Genomic DNA, 17,097 nt, shown 5'->3' with positions numbered 1-17,097 from the left:
TATATAACAATCACTCCATGTGACTAGATTAGTGATATTATTATCTTCCAAAACTCTAGCCTGCTAGCCAGAATGTTGTCGGTCGTTCCTTGTTTTTTCTTTTGTCCATATGGCACAATAAACAGTTTTTGTTACAGAGTAATATGCAGTCAGTATGTAGATGTTTAATTTTTGTAAATAAAAGAAATTGCCAACTTCCGATCTTGAACACGTTATCACATTCTGTAAATCAAAACTAAGAACAGGTGTTCCGTTTTCCCCATCAGTATTTCTTTCCAGCCTCATACTATTTTTATTTCAATGTGTCCTTCAAACTTCCGGTGTTCCTCTTTTGTCAAAAGTTTGTCACGACTTTTAAATTTGTAGTCTTCACATTTTACACAACGGTCCTTTTTAGGGATATGAAAACCTTAATTTCAAATGCTTGGAGCATTTGAAATGTGGTCATTAAGAAGAATGATGCGCATACCTTGGGTGGATAGAGTTCGAACCGATGACGTCCTTAAGAGAGCCGGCGTGGAAAGAGAACTCTTTAAATTAATTAAAAAACGCAAGATTGGTTACCTTGGGCACATATTGAGAGGAGCAAAATATGAAATACCACAGTTAATCCTACAAGGGAAGATCGAAGGTAGGAGAGGAGCCGGCCGCAAACAATTATCCTGGTTAAGAAATATTAAAGAATGGACAGGAATACACAATACAGGCGAGCTGTGTCACGCCGCCAAGAACAGAATTCTACATTACAAATCTATTACAAATCGTTAATAGGATAATTTAACTGGATCTTTTCCTAGTTCTTTACAAAACTTCAAGTACAAGTCGTATAATTTTGCTACACTTAAACTGGCTTCCAAATACTTCTGTTTAGTCGTTTGTCGGCAATAATGAGATTCAATTATAGGAGATAAGTTAATATGAGTTTTAACTTCTTCCCTTTTATCATCAGATATCGATCTACTACTTGTTTTACCTCTCCTATCTTTCTTAGGCGTGTATATAGGTTTTTGTGAAATACCTAATGTTCCCAAAAAATAATTTTTACATACTCGAATATGCTCCCCACGAGTCAGCATAAAATACGAAAATGTGTACATTCGTCGTGAATGCTCTTGCATAGTGGCCCTGTATAATAATGTTGGTTAATCATATAATGTTTATTAGATTGCTTCCATCAGGAGTTCCATATAGTGGAACTCTAGGGGTAGTTTACCCCCTGCATGGGGTTGATTAACTCGAACTCACTCGATACTCATAATTACTTTATTGGTTCTCTAAGTACAATAATAGAGAGAGTACCCAGTTGACGGATGACAACACTAGCTTCGACTGTTCACTCTTAATTCTTAATGATCTACTCCCGTTATTTTCCGGGTATTTAACTCACGTGCGTTTGTTTATGCATTCATGTTTTACTAATATATTTTGAATACAATATTAAATAAGCTTTTGATTATATTCCAAATTTGACTAGGTCAGATATTCCTATCGATATTTCCAATGTCATAAACAAACAATCGCATTGAGCAATAAGCAATGATTAATATTATTAAAATTTTAAACTGAATTGGGTTACTTAGATCTGATTTCTGGATGCTTATTTAAATCCCGTTAACCCTCAGAAGAAAAATTTTCTGAGTGCTGTTCGTTTCAATCAATTACATAAACTGTTTTTACACTTCCCTTTCGAAAAAAGAAAATTTTTCGTGTCATCATCATCTGATTACTGTACATACATACATTATTTACATTCACTATTTACATGTACATATTTATAGAATTATATACAAATTTTTGGTACATATTTCCTTGTATCTAGTAACAAAAAAATTGACCTCCATAAATGACCTGCATTATGAAAGGACCTGCATAAGGACTATCAAACTTACAATTCTCTTCTCTTTTGACCAGGACTAGGTCTCCTATTTCGAAGTGTTGTGGCGCCGCTTTTGACTTATTTCTTTCCTGTCGCTTCTTTTTGTGCTTTAATAAGACGCTTTTAGCTTTCTCGTGTGCGAATTGTAGTTTATAGCGTAACTCATTGTAGTAGGCATCTATGTTGTAACATGGTTGAACGTCTCGTGTAAGGTCTTCAGGTAAGTTTACTTTACTGTCATACAGCAATTCGAACAGTGTATATCCATTATACGCGTTAGGGGTTGTGTTGTAGCAGTATGTGAACATTCTGCAACACAAGTCCCAAGTTTTCTCTGTCTTCATCTATGAATGATCTCACGTACTCGTTTAATGTTCTATGTAGTTTCTCACAACTTCCAATCGATCGTGAGTGGTACTCCGTTGAGAATTTGTGCTATATCTTTAGCATTTTTGTTAGTTCGTGCATTACCTCATTGTTGTACTCTGTGCCTTGGTCTGTTCTGAGTTGTTTCATGAATTCGTATGTTGGTATAAAATAATCGAAAATTCCGCGAGCTATTGTCTTGGCTTCTTTGTTGCACACTGGTATACTCACTGCGTATTTCGTACAGCATTACAGTATCTATTGCCTTCATTAATTTTAGGGAATGGACATATCGTGTCTTATGTACACTATGCCCCATGGTTTTGAAGAAGTGTCCGATATCAGGAATTCCTCGACATGTAGTCTTTCCGGTTTATTAATTTGACATTTATGACATTGTTTAATGTATTTTCTTATGTCTTTTTCCATGTTTCTCCATTTGAATCTTGTCTTCAGATTCTTTATTAGCCTATTATTTCCTACATGACCCCAAATATCGGGTGGTTATAATATTCCTCATTACGTTAATCGTACGTAAATCCTACGTTTTTCTTTGTCGTCCTCTATTATTTCTGGTACTTCGCATATGTATATTTCTATATTTTTCAATAATTTGTTTCCTTCTTTTATAAATTCATCAATTGTGCACAATTTAAAAATAATATCATTTACGTATATCTTTACTTTACGTACTGCATTCTCTACCGCCAGCCAATTAAGCTGTGTCAACATTTGATTTAAATCAAAGTGATTGAATCCTGTGGCCATGCTGTACTTGATTTTGTTTTTGATCCGAATGCTCAGTCTTGGTGAGATTCGGTCCACTCCAAAAGACAAAATTGGTAGTCTAGTCGTCTTCTTACTGGTTGATTTTGGAGTTCCGGCTGTAATGTAGGTTTACTTTTTGTATAATTGTGTCTTGTTTCTTCCATTTTTCTTCTTGATTAAGCTTGGATTATACCTAGTATATGCGTGTTATTTATGTATAAGTCCTTCAGTTGATGCAATGTTATTCTTGAAAGACTGTCCGCGTAATTATTTTTCCCTGTTATATATTATATTTATAAGTCGTATTTCTCTAGATCTAATCTGATCCTCGTAAGTTTTGAGGTAGGTTCCTTCATTGAAAATAGGTGTGTAAAGGGTTTATGATCCGTTTTTACCAAAAATGTTGGTGCTCCATATAAATAACATTTGAAATGGTTAATTCCCCAATGAATTGCTAGTAATTCCTTGATGATTATAGGTTTATTGCATTCTCCTTTACTAAAACTTCTTGATGCGTATGCTATCGGTAGGTATTATGTCTTTTATTTATTTATAATTAGTTATAATGTCTTTACTAATTTATTATATTGTTCCTACTTTAATTTATTAAAAGGCACGATAATTTATATAAGTTTATTAATCACTAAAAATACATAATTTATTTAAAGGCGAGCGTAACAATTAAAAATCGCGGGCGCGGTCTTCAGATCTTGACTAACTCTTTTCAAAATGAAAGTTCCCTCATATTTATACGAAAACAGCTGCTCTAGAACCCCATGGATGTTGACCTCAATTGACCTGGTTTCGCCTCGAATGAACAGGCCTAATTCCGGAAGATTCGAACGGAACCAGTTTTTTTATTACTTGGAGTTTATGCCAGCTGGTCGAATTGTCTCGTATAATCTAAAACATATTAGAATTAGTCATAATATATTTACGGTTATTTTTAGGCCATGATATTTATCGTAACATTGCCCCCCTCTTAAAAGATGGTTCCTCCTGGAACCTTGTCGGGACTGGAACCGGAACTGTATGCTGGTATCGGCAACTGGACCCTCTTTTACAACTTCCAGTTGTATAAAAATGACAAGGGACGGTTTTCTCTCCGCACCAGTAACTATGCGGATTGCAACAGACTAACACCTGGACTTCGGTGTCTTTAAAGATCTCCTCCACCATATTTCGGATAACCCTCCAATCTAATTGGCGGCACTCCAACTTTGGCATGGCTAACTTTTGCACGTCGGACTCTAGTACGTGCTCTCCCAGTTGAAGTAAGGCTTCCCATACATCTCGGTAGGTAGGTTGGTCACGGCAGTGTCTTTTGTTACCAGGTAGAAAAGGTAACGTGATGCATCTTGGAGTTTCAAGGTTTTACCGGGAGCTGGCACCTGGCATTGAAGTTCTGCAACTCGACCAAACTTCCTTCGAAAGACGGATGCCAACCCTGGTGCGTCTTTGATACTGGCCGGGATGGTAAGGGCCAGCGAGTAGTCATCGGGGAGCGCGAGTAGATCTTGCTTTTCTTCAGTGGTAACACCATGTCTCGCTTTACCGGTACCTCCATAGGCACCCATGAATTCCTCAAACCTGAGGTCAGACACATCTTGGACTTGGTTTACTTCCACTTCTTCATCTACGTCGTGGTCACCTTCGAAAGACGCCAGCCGGTTATGGTGTACTATCATCGGCTTTCCCCTCGGAATCTTGCTTATTCTGTAGATGACATCGTTGATCTTCTCCATGATGAGGTATGGACCTTCCCAAAACTGCTGCAATTTGGGAGAACAACCTTTTCGCTTCTTGGGATTATACAGCCAGACTTTGTCGTTCTTCTTAAAGCAACCCTTTTCGGCTTGTGTATCGTACCGTTTCTTCATTCGGTCGCTAGCGATCTGAAGGTGGGAACGGAACAACTCATGTACGTCGTCCATTTTTCTTCGTAATTCGATTACATAATCTTCACCTGCTACATCTTCTCCAGGTCGACACCCAAACTCTAGATCACAAGGTAGTCGCATTTCGCGTCCGAATAGGACTTTGGCTGGTGTCTGGCCTGTTGATTCGTTAACAGCAGATCTGTAGGCCATTGTGAAGAACGGAAGGTATTGGTCCCAGTCTCGCTGATGATCGGACACCATCTTTGTCAAATACTTGCCAACTGTCCTATTCATTCGTTCTACCATACCATCCGATTGCGGATGATACGCGGTAGTTCTTGTTTTCTTCATGCCTAGTCTATCACATATTCCTTGGAATAGATCGCTTTCGAAGTTCCTGCCTTCAATTTTTTTGCAACGGTGGCGGCCTTCTGGTCTGGAAGTGCGTAAATTTCGACCCAATTAGTGAAGTAATCCATTACTACCAGCATGTACTTGCCTCCATTTTCACTTTCTGGAAATGGCCCAGTGATGTCCAAAGCTATTCTTTCAAACGGGCTTCCAACATTATATTGTCTCATAGGAGCTCTCCTTTTTCGGTAAGGCCCGTTACTCGTGGCACAAATAGTACATTTCTTACACCAGTCTTTTACATCGTCGGAACTGTTCATCCAATAAAACCGTTCCCGAATTCGCTGAAGGGTTTTCCTTACACCAAAATGCCCTCCCGATGGACTGTCTTGTAACTGACGAAGTACTTCGGCTATTCTGCTCTTTGGGATCACCAACTGTCTTCTCTTCTCTGAACCGTCATCATTTTCCAGGACTCGTTTGAGCAAGCCATCTTCGATGATAAATGAGTCCCACTGGGCCCAATACGTCTTAACTACTGAGCATAGGTTTGATATTTCCTGCCAAGGTGGTCGACGGTTTTCCTCTTTCCATTTTCGGATTTTCTGTATAACTGGATCTCTCTCCTGTTCTTCCCTTATCTTAGTAGGCGTCCAGTCGTCGTTGACAATCGTCGTTCTTAGCACTGCTGCTTCCTTGGATTCCGTTTTGTTGCAGTGGGAACACTCTGCTGGGCATGGCCTTCTGGAAAGAGAATCAGCGTTTCTGTGGCTAACTCCGGCCCGGTGCTCAATCTTAAAATCGTATTCTTGGAGTCGTTCGATCCACCTGGCTATCTGACACTCTGGATTCTTAAACTGCATCAACCACTTAAGGGCGGCATGGTCGGTTCGGATTAGAAACTTTCTGCCATAGAGGTATTGATAGAAGTGCTCTACTGATTTAACTACTGCTAGAAGTTCACTTCTCGTGACGCAATAATTCCGCTCAGGTTTTGAAAGAACTTTACTAAAATATCCGAGGACTCGTTCCTGTCCTCCTTGAATCTGAGACAGCACTCCTCCAATTCCCACATTACTTGCATCCGTATCTAAGATGAACTCTCCTTCTGGCAGTGGATACCCTAAAATTGGTGCTGTTATTAAATGCTTTTTCAAGGTCTCAAAGGCATTTTGGCAGTCTGTATCCCAGCGGTAATCTCTTGCTTCCTCCGTAAGTCGCGTTAATGGTTTAGCGATATCTGCAAACTTCTTAATAAACCTCCGGTAGTAAGTACATAGTCCAAGAAAACTTCTCACTTGATGTTTGTCAGTTGGTTTTGGCCATTCCTTAATGGAATCGATTTTTCCCTTATCCACGACCACTCCTTCTTTACTGACTATATGACCCAGATAATTGACTCTACCTTGAAATAACTGGCACTTCTTGGGGTTTAGCATCAATTGGGCAGCTTTAAGTCGATTAAAAACGTTTTCTAAATTCCTCAAATGATCTTCGAATGTCTCCCCAAGACGATTATGTCATCTAAATAAACCAGGCATGTTTTCCAAGATAACCCTCTCAACACATTTTCCATAAGCCTCTCAAATGTCGCAGGAGCATTACAGAGTCCAAATGGCATAACGTTGAATTGCCACAATCCAGATCCTGTGGTGAAGGCTGTCTTTTCTTTATCTACTGGGTCCATTTCTACCTGCCAGTATCCAGACTTCAAATCCAAAGTAGAAAACAATTTACTTCCAGCCAATGTGTCATCGATCCGAGGCAGAGGATAACTATCTTTCTTGGTAACGTTGTTCAGCAAACGGTAATCCACACAGAACCTCGTCGTTCCGTCTTTCTTCTTAACCAGGACCACCGGAGAGACCCATGGGCTTGTAGAAGGTTCTATCACCCCGTCTTTCTTCATTTCCTGAACAATCGTTTCAGCTTCCTCTCTTTTCGCCTGTGGTAATCGTCGAGCTGTTTGACGAATTGGCTTAGCATTACCAGTATCAATTTTATGCTTAACAACGGTAGTTCTTCCCGTCTTTCCTCCTTTCGGTACGAAAATATCACGATACTGCCGAAGAAATTCCCTTAATTTCCTTTTCTCCATCTGATTTAGAGACTGTCCTGCAACTGCAACCATTTGGTCGAATTTGTCGTTGGAATTATCAGATGTTGTCGCCTGACGGATTATGGATGTCACAGGTACACAAGTTCCTACTTTTGTCTCTTTCTTGATGGTCACTGGGTAGTCGTTGACATTGATAAGTCTCACAGGAATTTCTTTAGCCGAAGTCACCAATTCCTTTCCAATTATGATTCCACGGCCAACCTCATCGTCGTGGTTCCAAGGCTCCATCATAACAGGTGTCCCTTCGTCTACAATTCCCTGTAGTCGCGCTACTATGATCGTTTCGCTTCTCGCAGGCACGACTATATCTTCTGTAATGGCTGCTTGCACAGTGTTGTCATTATGTGGATGAAGAAATACTTCCTCGTTGCCAACTTTGATTACCTTATTCTTAAAATCCAATTGGAATCCATGCATATTCATTACGTCCATTCCTAATATAACATCCTCTTCGATGTCAGCAACTATAACAGTATGGACAAACTTTTCTGCTCCAATTCCCAATTGTACCTGGATTTCTCCATGGATGTTGGCATTTTCACCTGTAGCGGTCCGAAGTCGCAACCTCGTTGGTAACAGTTTCTTTCGGCTGTTTATAACTGTCGGGCGTATAATGGTTCTGGTCGCTCCGGTATCCACCAACAACGTATGTCTTTTACCATTTATTTCTCCATCTACATATACACTATCTTCACGACATTTCAAAGAAGCTATTAGTATAAGAGGGTCTTTGGAAAAGTTCCGGGTCGAAGCTGCTCCCCTAAAGCCGACTCGTTCTGGTTTTCCTGATGGTGAGTTTCTTGATTTTATGGTCTTCGTTTTCTTGCATGTAATAATTTTCATCATATTAACGAGCTAGTCAAGTTTATCTTCATCTCCTTCCTCTTTTACAGTCCTAACTTTACTGTATCCTCCAGAGGCCTGCGTAGCTAACTCGTATTCGAGGGCGGCGGATAAGACATCAACCAGCGTCTTGTGACGAGCTAATCGTAGTGTTCTCTGCATTTCATGATCACGAAGACCATCAATAAACGTTTGAACGGCCAACTTTTCCATCATATCTTCGGGAGCTGTTGGATAAGCATATCGTACTAATCTGGCAATATCTACCTCATATTCTTGAAGAGCCTCATCTTTCTTCTGTCTACGATTTTTAAGCTGCGACTGATATACATGCTCCAAATGTTCGTGGCCATATCGAATATTTAACCTCTTCTTAAGTTGTTCGAATATAAGTAAACGCCTACAATGTTGGATTCCTCTACTTATAAAATAATTTGTAGTTTTTCAGATGTTCTAGAAACTGTAAAGTTACTCAACATATAAAGCAAATATTTTAACGAAAAACACAACAAATCAGTAAAGTCGATTAACCCGCGATCACTGTCGATGTTAGAAAAAATCTAACAAATTCGAATTTACCCTTATATTTTTGATTTTCGGGTAGTTATGATTTAAAGCTTCTAGATATGCCTGGTGATGCTTTGGATATATCGCATTTTAAAGCGAAACAATGGGTTGGAGTGGGAGGTGCGGACTGCGCGGTGCACGTTGGATAAAATCTAACACGACAGTGATCGCGTACTCGCTGTCGAGTAAGGTTGTTGTTTATTTCGTGTAGTCTGTCGAGATTATTTACGCTCGTCTTTTACACTTATTATCTAAAATGGATGAGAAAACACAAGAACAATTGATAAAATGGTTCGAGGAGTGTGAGAGTGATGTGGAAATGGATAATAACTCGGATTCAGATGCTCCATCTGGGCATAGTGAACACTGTTCAGATACAGAACAATCTGGGTTGAGTGAGAGTGAGGAAATAATTGAAAGTGAGCCGGTTCCATCCACAAGTGCTTCAAATATAACTATTTTGCCAATTGATGTGCCAATCTCTAGAGGAAAAGACAAAACAGAGTGGCTTCATCACAAAAGAACTGATCTCAGAAATAAAACTTCCCGGCAAAATATAATTACGAAGTGGCCAGGCGTAAAAAATGTAGCGAAACGATATAAAACAGCTCTAGATTGTTGGAAATTGTTTTTCCCCGATGAGATAATTTCTTATATTGTTGATTGCACCGATCAAAAGTTAGATAAAATGAGGCCATCATACAATAATTCAAAAAACTGCGCGCCAACCGATTTTATAGAAATTAGTGCATTCTTGGGTTTGCTTTATCTGGCCGGAGTCAAAAAAGCTCAGCATTTGAATACCGCAGAGTTATGGAGCACCGATGGAACCGCACCGGACTTTTTTGCGGCTACATTATCAAAATATCGGTATCATATTCTGGTTCAAGCTATAAGATTTGACGACAGCAATTCAAGGAAGGAACGAGCAAAATTTGACAATTTAGCCCCTATACGTCACATTTTTGATGCCTTTGTTCAACAATGCTTGAATAATTACACAATTAGTGAATACGCAACAATTGATGAAATGTTGGAAGCATTTCGGGGTAGATGCAAATTTAGACAGTATATTGCTAATAAACCGGCAAAATACGGGATTAAAATATATGCGCTTTGTGATACTAGAATGTTCTATACATCTAATATGGAAATTTATGCTGGCAGACAACCCGATGGGCCTTTCCAAAAGCCCAATGATGCGAGTAGTGTAGTAAAACGACTTATTCAACCAATTAATAACTCAGGAAGAAATGTTACTATGGACAACTATTTTACATCGGTTCCTCTAGCCAATGATTTATACGAAAACCACAGATTAACTATAGTAGGTACAATACGAAAAAATAAAACCCAAATTCCTCCAATGCTACTGGATGTTAAAAATCGGCCAATAAAAAGTTCCATATTTTTGTATGGTGACAAAGAAGGAAATACGAAAAACCATTGTATATTAGCTTCTTACGTACCAAAAAAGAACAAAAACGTACTAATGTTATCAACATTGCATGACGATGATTCCATAGATCCTTCATCCCAAGATCTGAAACTTGAGGTCATTACCTTTTACAACAGTACGAAGGGAGGTGTAGATGTCGTTGATCGGCTAAAATCAGAGTATTCTGTGAGCAGAATAAGTAACCGTTGGCCCCTTACTGTCTTTTGTACTCTGCTCAATATTGCCACTGTAAATAGCCAGATAATTTTTAGAAGCAATACTAGTGTAATTTTAAAACGAAGAGGTTTCATTACTGATTTAGCAAAACAACTTGCACTACCCCATGTAACTCGTCGAGCATCTATACCAAGGTTATCTACAAGTCTTCGTCAAAAAATACATAACGTAGCTGGAATCAAACCTCAACCGGCACCGTCAACAGCAAATAATGAAAAACCAAGATGCCTTTACTGCACAGTAAGAAAAAACCGCTTTGCCCAACATCGTTGCAATATTTGCACAAGCCCAATTTGTAAAGAACACACGCAGAGAACAAGTTATACATGCACGGAATGCACAGATGACGATAATGATGAAAATTAAATCATTGTAAGTTTTTTGTTTACCTACCTTTTTAGCTTACTTATTCCCTTTTTGTGTTTTTTTTTAGGCAGTGAGACAGAATAACGTTAAGCAATTGTTCGCAGAGTCTAAGCGAAACACGGAATACTTTGCTTACCAAAGCTTACTTTTTCTTATCTTTTAACTTACCCTTTTCGGTTTTGTTGCCATAATTATGTTAAGTTTGAATGTGTTAAATAATTTAGTTTCAGTTTTTGCTTATTAAAATGAGTTATTGGGAAACTAAAATTGTTTTATTGAAAAAACACTAATGTTAGATAAAATCTAACACGACAGTGATGGTGTAATAAAATTAACGACATTGATGCTGTGTTAATTTAATTATCCGGTGAATTTAAATTTTACCGACCGCTTCATTTGGTTTTTTTTTATGGTGATTAGAAAATAGGAGCATCCGCACATGTGTTTATTTTATTTCTCAGTGGGTGGTCGTATCTTCACTATGCCAATTGTTTATAAGGAATTGATAAAAAAAAATATGGGGTTCGTGGAATAATTTGTTCGAATGGATGTTTTGAATCGCGGAATATATTAAACTATTTGTTGAACTCGGACTATGGAGTTTGATATGATTTTTATTTATTGTGTAAGATGAGAGAGTGGTTACACTGACTACTAAAAACACATAAATAAATAAAAACAATTTAAACATTAGTCATTTTACATTGAAAAGTTTTATGTTATTGACTTAAAGTGGTTTTAATTTATTATTTTAAGAGTACCGTTTTATTTAATTTTTATGTATTGGTGATTTAATTGATTTAAAATAAATATTCTTTTATTTCGTATGTTGTTTTTTTATATTCTCTTGAAATAATAGGAAATATCAGACGATTTGGTTGTATATTTGGTTTAAATGTTTATTTTTGAAATTTTACAATCGTTTATTGATTAGATTGAATAGAAAGCTTTGTATATTCCATTATTCACAATTATTCTTCTTTTTTTAATCAAAGAAATCTGTACAGTGTTCAGAAATCTCAGCTACCAATAAGGAGTGATAGGAATTTTTATGTTGCATGTTTCCAACCATGTCTCTGTAAACGTATTCCCAAGCGCAGTGACTCGACTATAATATTTATTTGTTTATTGCTGTTTTAGAAATCATTTAAACGAGATGGACATTTAGACTGGACATCTTATAATATGTTAGTAATGAAAGTAAGGGGAGATGGAAGGTCATATTTGTTAAATATTCATTGTAAAGGATATTATGATCTTACCTGGAATGACATGTACCATTATGTTCTGTTTACAAGAGGTGGACCATATTGGCAAGTAGCAAGGGTAAGATGGTTTTATAATGGACATATATATACTCATATTTTTTTCATTTTGTCACATTTCGTTGTGTTAAATTTTATTTTATTTTCGATGAGGGTATTTACTAGAAATAGTGAGTTCCCTGGTTCGAAAATAATAGAAAATATAATTCAATTAAATAAAAAATACTTTATATAAAAATACACAAGTGACTTAAAAGGTTTTATTGCTATATCGTTTGTTACTCCTATGCAATACTAAAATATTAACATTATTATACTCCCTACTTACAAAAGTCATAAATAAGCAAGCGATGACAGCAAGTCGTAAAATTTTATTATTTCAACATTTTTCGGCTTGAGAGATGAAATAAATGGATCACGTTGATTAAGGAATTTTTAAGTAAAAATTAAGTATTTATTGACTCGGCAGTGTTATACTTTTTCCATTGTCAATTTGCCAAGCGTCGGCTTTTGAGGTTCTTTGATGTCGATGCCGACCATTGGCGTGGAAATTAAGAAAAGGGATCAGTTATCAAACGCATATTTCAAGAAAAATCATATAATTTTTATTAATTTTTACATAATTATATTCAGGAAAATTTCTCAATTTTTGGGCAGAAATTGTTTAAACAATTTTTTAAACAAATTCAAAATATCACCTTTTGTGCTCCAAAAAATATTTTTTAGGTTTTTGGGTGACTCTAAATAAGATCTATGTCATTTTTCTCAAAAGTTAATAGTTTTGGAGATATAAGCGATTTAAAATCCGAAAAATGCGATACCTAATATGCATTTTCGAGGCTTGAAAAATATGTAAATGAGTATTTTTGAGATTCAAGAGTATCTAAACTAAAGTATCAACATTGATTTTGGAGAGAAATCGGAGCAATATTTTCCGTAGCAGAAAAAGGTGATCTTTTGAATTTGAATTGTTTCCGGCAAAAATGTCCGGCACCCTTCAACCTTCGATTTGTTTAAACGGGGCATTTTTGAATAGGACTCTTCAAAGGACAGAATCAGTTTTTTTTTCAAATGGGAGCGGGCTCACAACACCGAATAAATAACAAATTAATTCTTTCAAATTAAAGCTTGTTAATTTTAGTGATTTATAAGAATATTGGACTTATTATTTAGTTTTTACATAAACCATAATATTTTTTTACAATTATCTGTAAATAATGGCTCATTCTGTCAGAAATTTTTAAAACATTGTCTATCCAGCAATTAAGATAGTCAACTAAAATTTAATTTTTAAACACGGCCTACTGTTAATGCACAAACAGGGTGAATCTTCAATATTTTGCTTCGAGTTAGAGATATCTGAAAAAGTTATTTGGAAAAGATGTTCCAAATATTATTTTAACCCCACATAACAAAGTTTTATGTCAAAATTCGCACTTTTACTTTTTTCATTAATTGAAGAGCTTATTTCCAGTGTCTTAAATCCAAAATTTCGATTTTTTAAATTTTCTTTTTTTAAACTTTATAGATTTCTTCAAGTCTAGAATAAAGTTATATGTACCAAAACAACTTCTTATTTACCATTTAAAAGTGCATATGAAAATTGTAAAATTGTATAATTTGTATGTTAAATTTGTATGAAAATCTGTAATTTCATGGATTTCATTATATGGATGTAAGACACTTTGGAAATAAGCTCTTCAATTGTAGTCAGGATTCTAAAACGGACAGTTGGCTGTCCCGAGATGCATCTTTAGACAGCCAATTGTAGATTTAGGATCGAGATTACAAATAATACTGAAAAACTAAAATTGCGAATTTTGTCATGAAATTTGGTATGTGCGTTTACAATAAGTGGAACAACTTTTCCAAATAAGTTTTTCCGATTTCTCTAACGCGAAGCAAAATATCGAAAATTTACCCTGTTTGTGGATTCGCAGTAAGCCGCGTTTAAAATTTAAATTTCAGATGACTATCTTAAAAAAATGTGCACTAACAACATGTATGACTGTGCAAAATGTCAAATCTGTATGTATTTTAGTAGCTGATATATAGAGTTGTCTTCATCTTAAATGCGACACACTGTATAATAATGAATACTAGTGTTCAAGATGCATCGCGATAGCTGTAAAGAAATTAATTAGAAGGACTGAAAAGAATCGTCAGTGTGCCTGTAAAATTGTAAACTGTTCGCTGAATAACGTCTTTTGCAGCAGTGTCAATCCTACCCAATTTTTTATTTGGTCGCTTTCGTTTTAAGGAATGATCTGTAACTGTGCCTAATTTAATAATTGTATATATCGTCTTATACCCGATTTTTTTAATACATGAATTCTCGAAACAATTGCATTATCAGCCATCCCAATATTTTCTTTTTTCAAACACTCATACATATTTAAAACTATTCTTTGGGATTGTACGTGCAAATCTTTATTTTTTAATTCAGAGCTGTCATTAACATAATTGTCATTATTTATTGATAACACAGAAGTTGATGCATCTTAAAAAATGCCATCCTAGAAAAATATAATATTACTTATAACTTATATAACCTATAGCTTATAAGCCTCCGCCTCTGCAATAGGAAATATTTTATCGTATCGCATAGCCAGACAACAGGTGTTCATTAGAATTTATGGCTTTGCGCTTCGCGCTGTTGCATGAGTTTAAAATTAGTGAATATAACCTTAATACCATTATTAATATATATGCAATTTTTCATGTTTCCAGGTAAGGTATAAAATCAATGAAATTTGGAAAAAAATAATACAATTCTTGAAACCGTTTTTGAGAACTTGGATTCTTAAAAGTTGTCTGATTTCTTAAAAGTCGATCATTATATCTATAAAAGTATTACCGCTAAATTCACCAACAGGGCAACGTCGAACGTTCAAATTCTCTCCAGACTACAATGTTGCCAATATTCGAAAATTACTTAGAATATAAGTAATATATACAAAGTTCACGGTTGCTTTAATTCATTAGTGAAGAGTCCATGTAAATATTAGTACCTAGTTAATTAATTTATATATATATTTTTGAGAATAAGTTCATATTATTTTTTAAGAGTGTCGTTCGTTGACTAGCAATTGAATAATAACGAATAGAGAATAGAGAATATTTTTTAAATATAACCTTAGGAATTTTAGGAAATATGTCTGACAACCTTGATTTGAAAGGCGGTCTCTTTGATACCAGAATAAGACATGTTTATGTTGGAAAATTATTAGTGGATGTACTATACCACTGTTTGTTAGCGCGTCGAGAATCTTTTGAAAAACCACAAGGAATCTACGTTCCTGTATTTGGCTGTATACCATATATTAAAAAATTAATTAAAATCCTTTGTAAAAGGTATATATTTAAAAACCCAATAAATGTATTCCGAATAATAAACCCATGTAATCCAAAAACGTTTTGTCTAACACAGCCCGTTTGGGTTTTTAAATATATACCTTTTACAAAGGATTTTAATAATTTTTTGAGAATCTTTTAGTTTCCTTTACCTTTTTGGCAAATAATCTTTATTTAATAAATTCATTCTAGATACCTTTCTCAAAATTCTTTTTTGGTTCAAAAGGACGAGTACAGGATATGCAACGCCAAGTACAATTGGATAGAGTTGCTAGTTTTGGAATTACTGCTGGTGAAAGATATGGTGGTGACTTTGCTTTGGAAATAGATTACATAGGTTTGGAGTTTGATCCAAATCATAGGGAAGAATTTGCTTATGAAATGTACAGAACAGATAAGTATATAGCATCAACGTAAAAAGAAGTTGTTAGTATTTTGAAATTTAAATAAATATATTTATTGTTCATAGTTTTTCATTTTTCTAAAAATATTGTGAAATAAGCAATATTGGACAAAATAAAAAAAAAATGATTAAAAAAAAACAAAAATGAAGCATCATCGATTTAAAATAGAAATGTAACGATGCAGCGCGCTTATATGTAAAATGAAAATAAGTAATATCTGAATCCCAATTTAAAAAATTGCAAAGATAGATATTTCGAAGTTGAGTGCAACAAACGTACCCGTAGACTAAGGTGACCAAATAATAAACTTAAAAAGACAGGACATACCTAACGATGGCTTGGTGGCGATACCCACTAGCTAAAGGACGGTCAAGAGGGTCGTCCGTTGATACGTAATAATTGAAAAATGCTCTTTTAGCTAATTTGAGACCTATAAATCTTTTTTGGGTGAAGTTAAAGTTTCAAGACCTATGAATATGTAACCTAATTTAAATTGTGAGGCGTATTATAAATAAAAACAACAATTTGCAGTGAATACTCATTTACTAATACATACTTCAAAATATAATTAAAGAAGATAACTAAAATCGTTAGTTAAAGTTGTGTTAAAAATCTTTAGAATTTGAATTGGGAATATTTTTCTTTCATTGCATTCATTTTTAAAACCTCTTTTTTATGTAATATAAAGTAACAACTAGAACAATCCATTTTTAAATTGTAGAGTACCTGCAATATTGCAAAAAGGGTATCCATTCCAAAGGAAAATATTCTTTTAGTATTACCATTATGGACAGGGATCGCAAACACATACTGGTATATCTTGAAAAATTCTGGTATGCATTTTAAAACAACAAAGCCATTTTTCATGGTTTTTTTTATCTTCATCGGTCCATTCTTTAATTTTTTCACCTTCAAAACCCACCAATGGTACTAGTTCACCAAATAGCAAAGTATCATTTATTTCGGTGGTTTTTTCTTTGAAGTAAAAAATAAATTCTTTCAATATCCTTCAAAAGCATCCATCTAATCTGAGAAAGTAGAGAAGGATACACTCCATCTTTCAAGATATTGTATACATGTTTCATAAAAATCATTTACTTCATTTCTGAAGTTTATTTCGTCCTGTTCCGTAATACTGCCACGCTTAAGAATGTATTATATATTAAATGTTCCTCTTTTCTTCAAGCTTCAAGCATAGTCAAAGCTGTGAGAGTAGACTCTAATACATCTTTAACTTCTATAACACTTTTTGTACTTCCTTCA

General features: G+C 35.3%; 1 protein-coding gene across 1 annotated transcript in view; it reads left to right on the top strand.

The window, feature by feature from the left end:
- Positions 1–15,894, top strand: part of CIA30 (complex I intermediate-associated protein 30) — a 43,403-nt gene extending 27,509 nt beyond the window's left edge. The window contains exons 3-4 of the mRNA XM_072529821.1: positions 11,952–12,137; positions 15,623–15,894. Of these exons, the coding sequence (XP_072385922.1) occupies positions 11,952–12,137; positions 15,623–15,847 (411 nt within the window). The 3' untranslated portion in view covers positions 15,848–15,894. The remainder of the gene's footprint in view (positions 1–11,951; positions 12,138–15,622) is intronic.
- The last annotated feature ends 1,203 nt before the right edge of the window (positions 15,895–17,097 follow it).

The sequence above is a fragment of the Diabrotica undecimpunctata genome, chromosome 4 (genome assembly GCF_040954645.1).
Source record: "Diabrotica undecimpunctata isolate CICGRU chromosome 4, icDiaUnde3, whole genome shotgun sequence".
Taxonomy (NCBI): Eukaryota; Metazoa; Arthropoda; class Insecta; order Coleoptera; family Chrysomelidae; genus Diabrotica; species Diabrotica undecimpunctata.
Note: the sequence above shows the minus strand (reverse complement) of the source record. Positions and strands in the feature narration are given on the sequence as shown.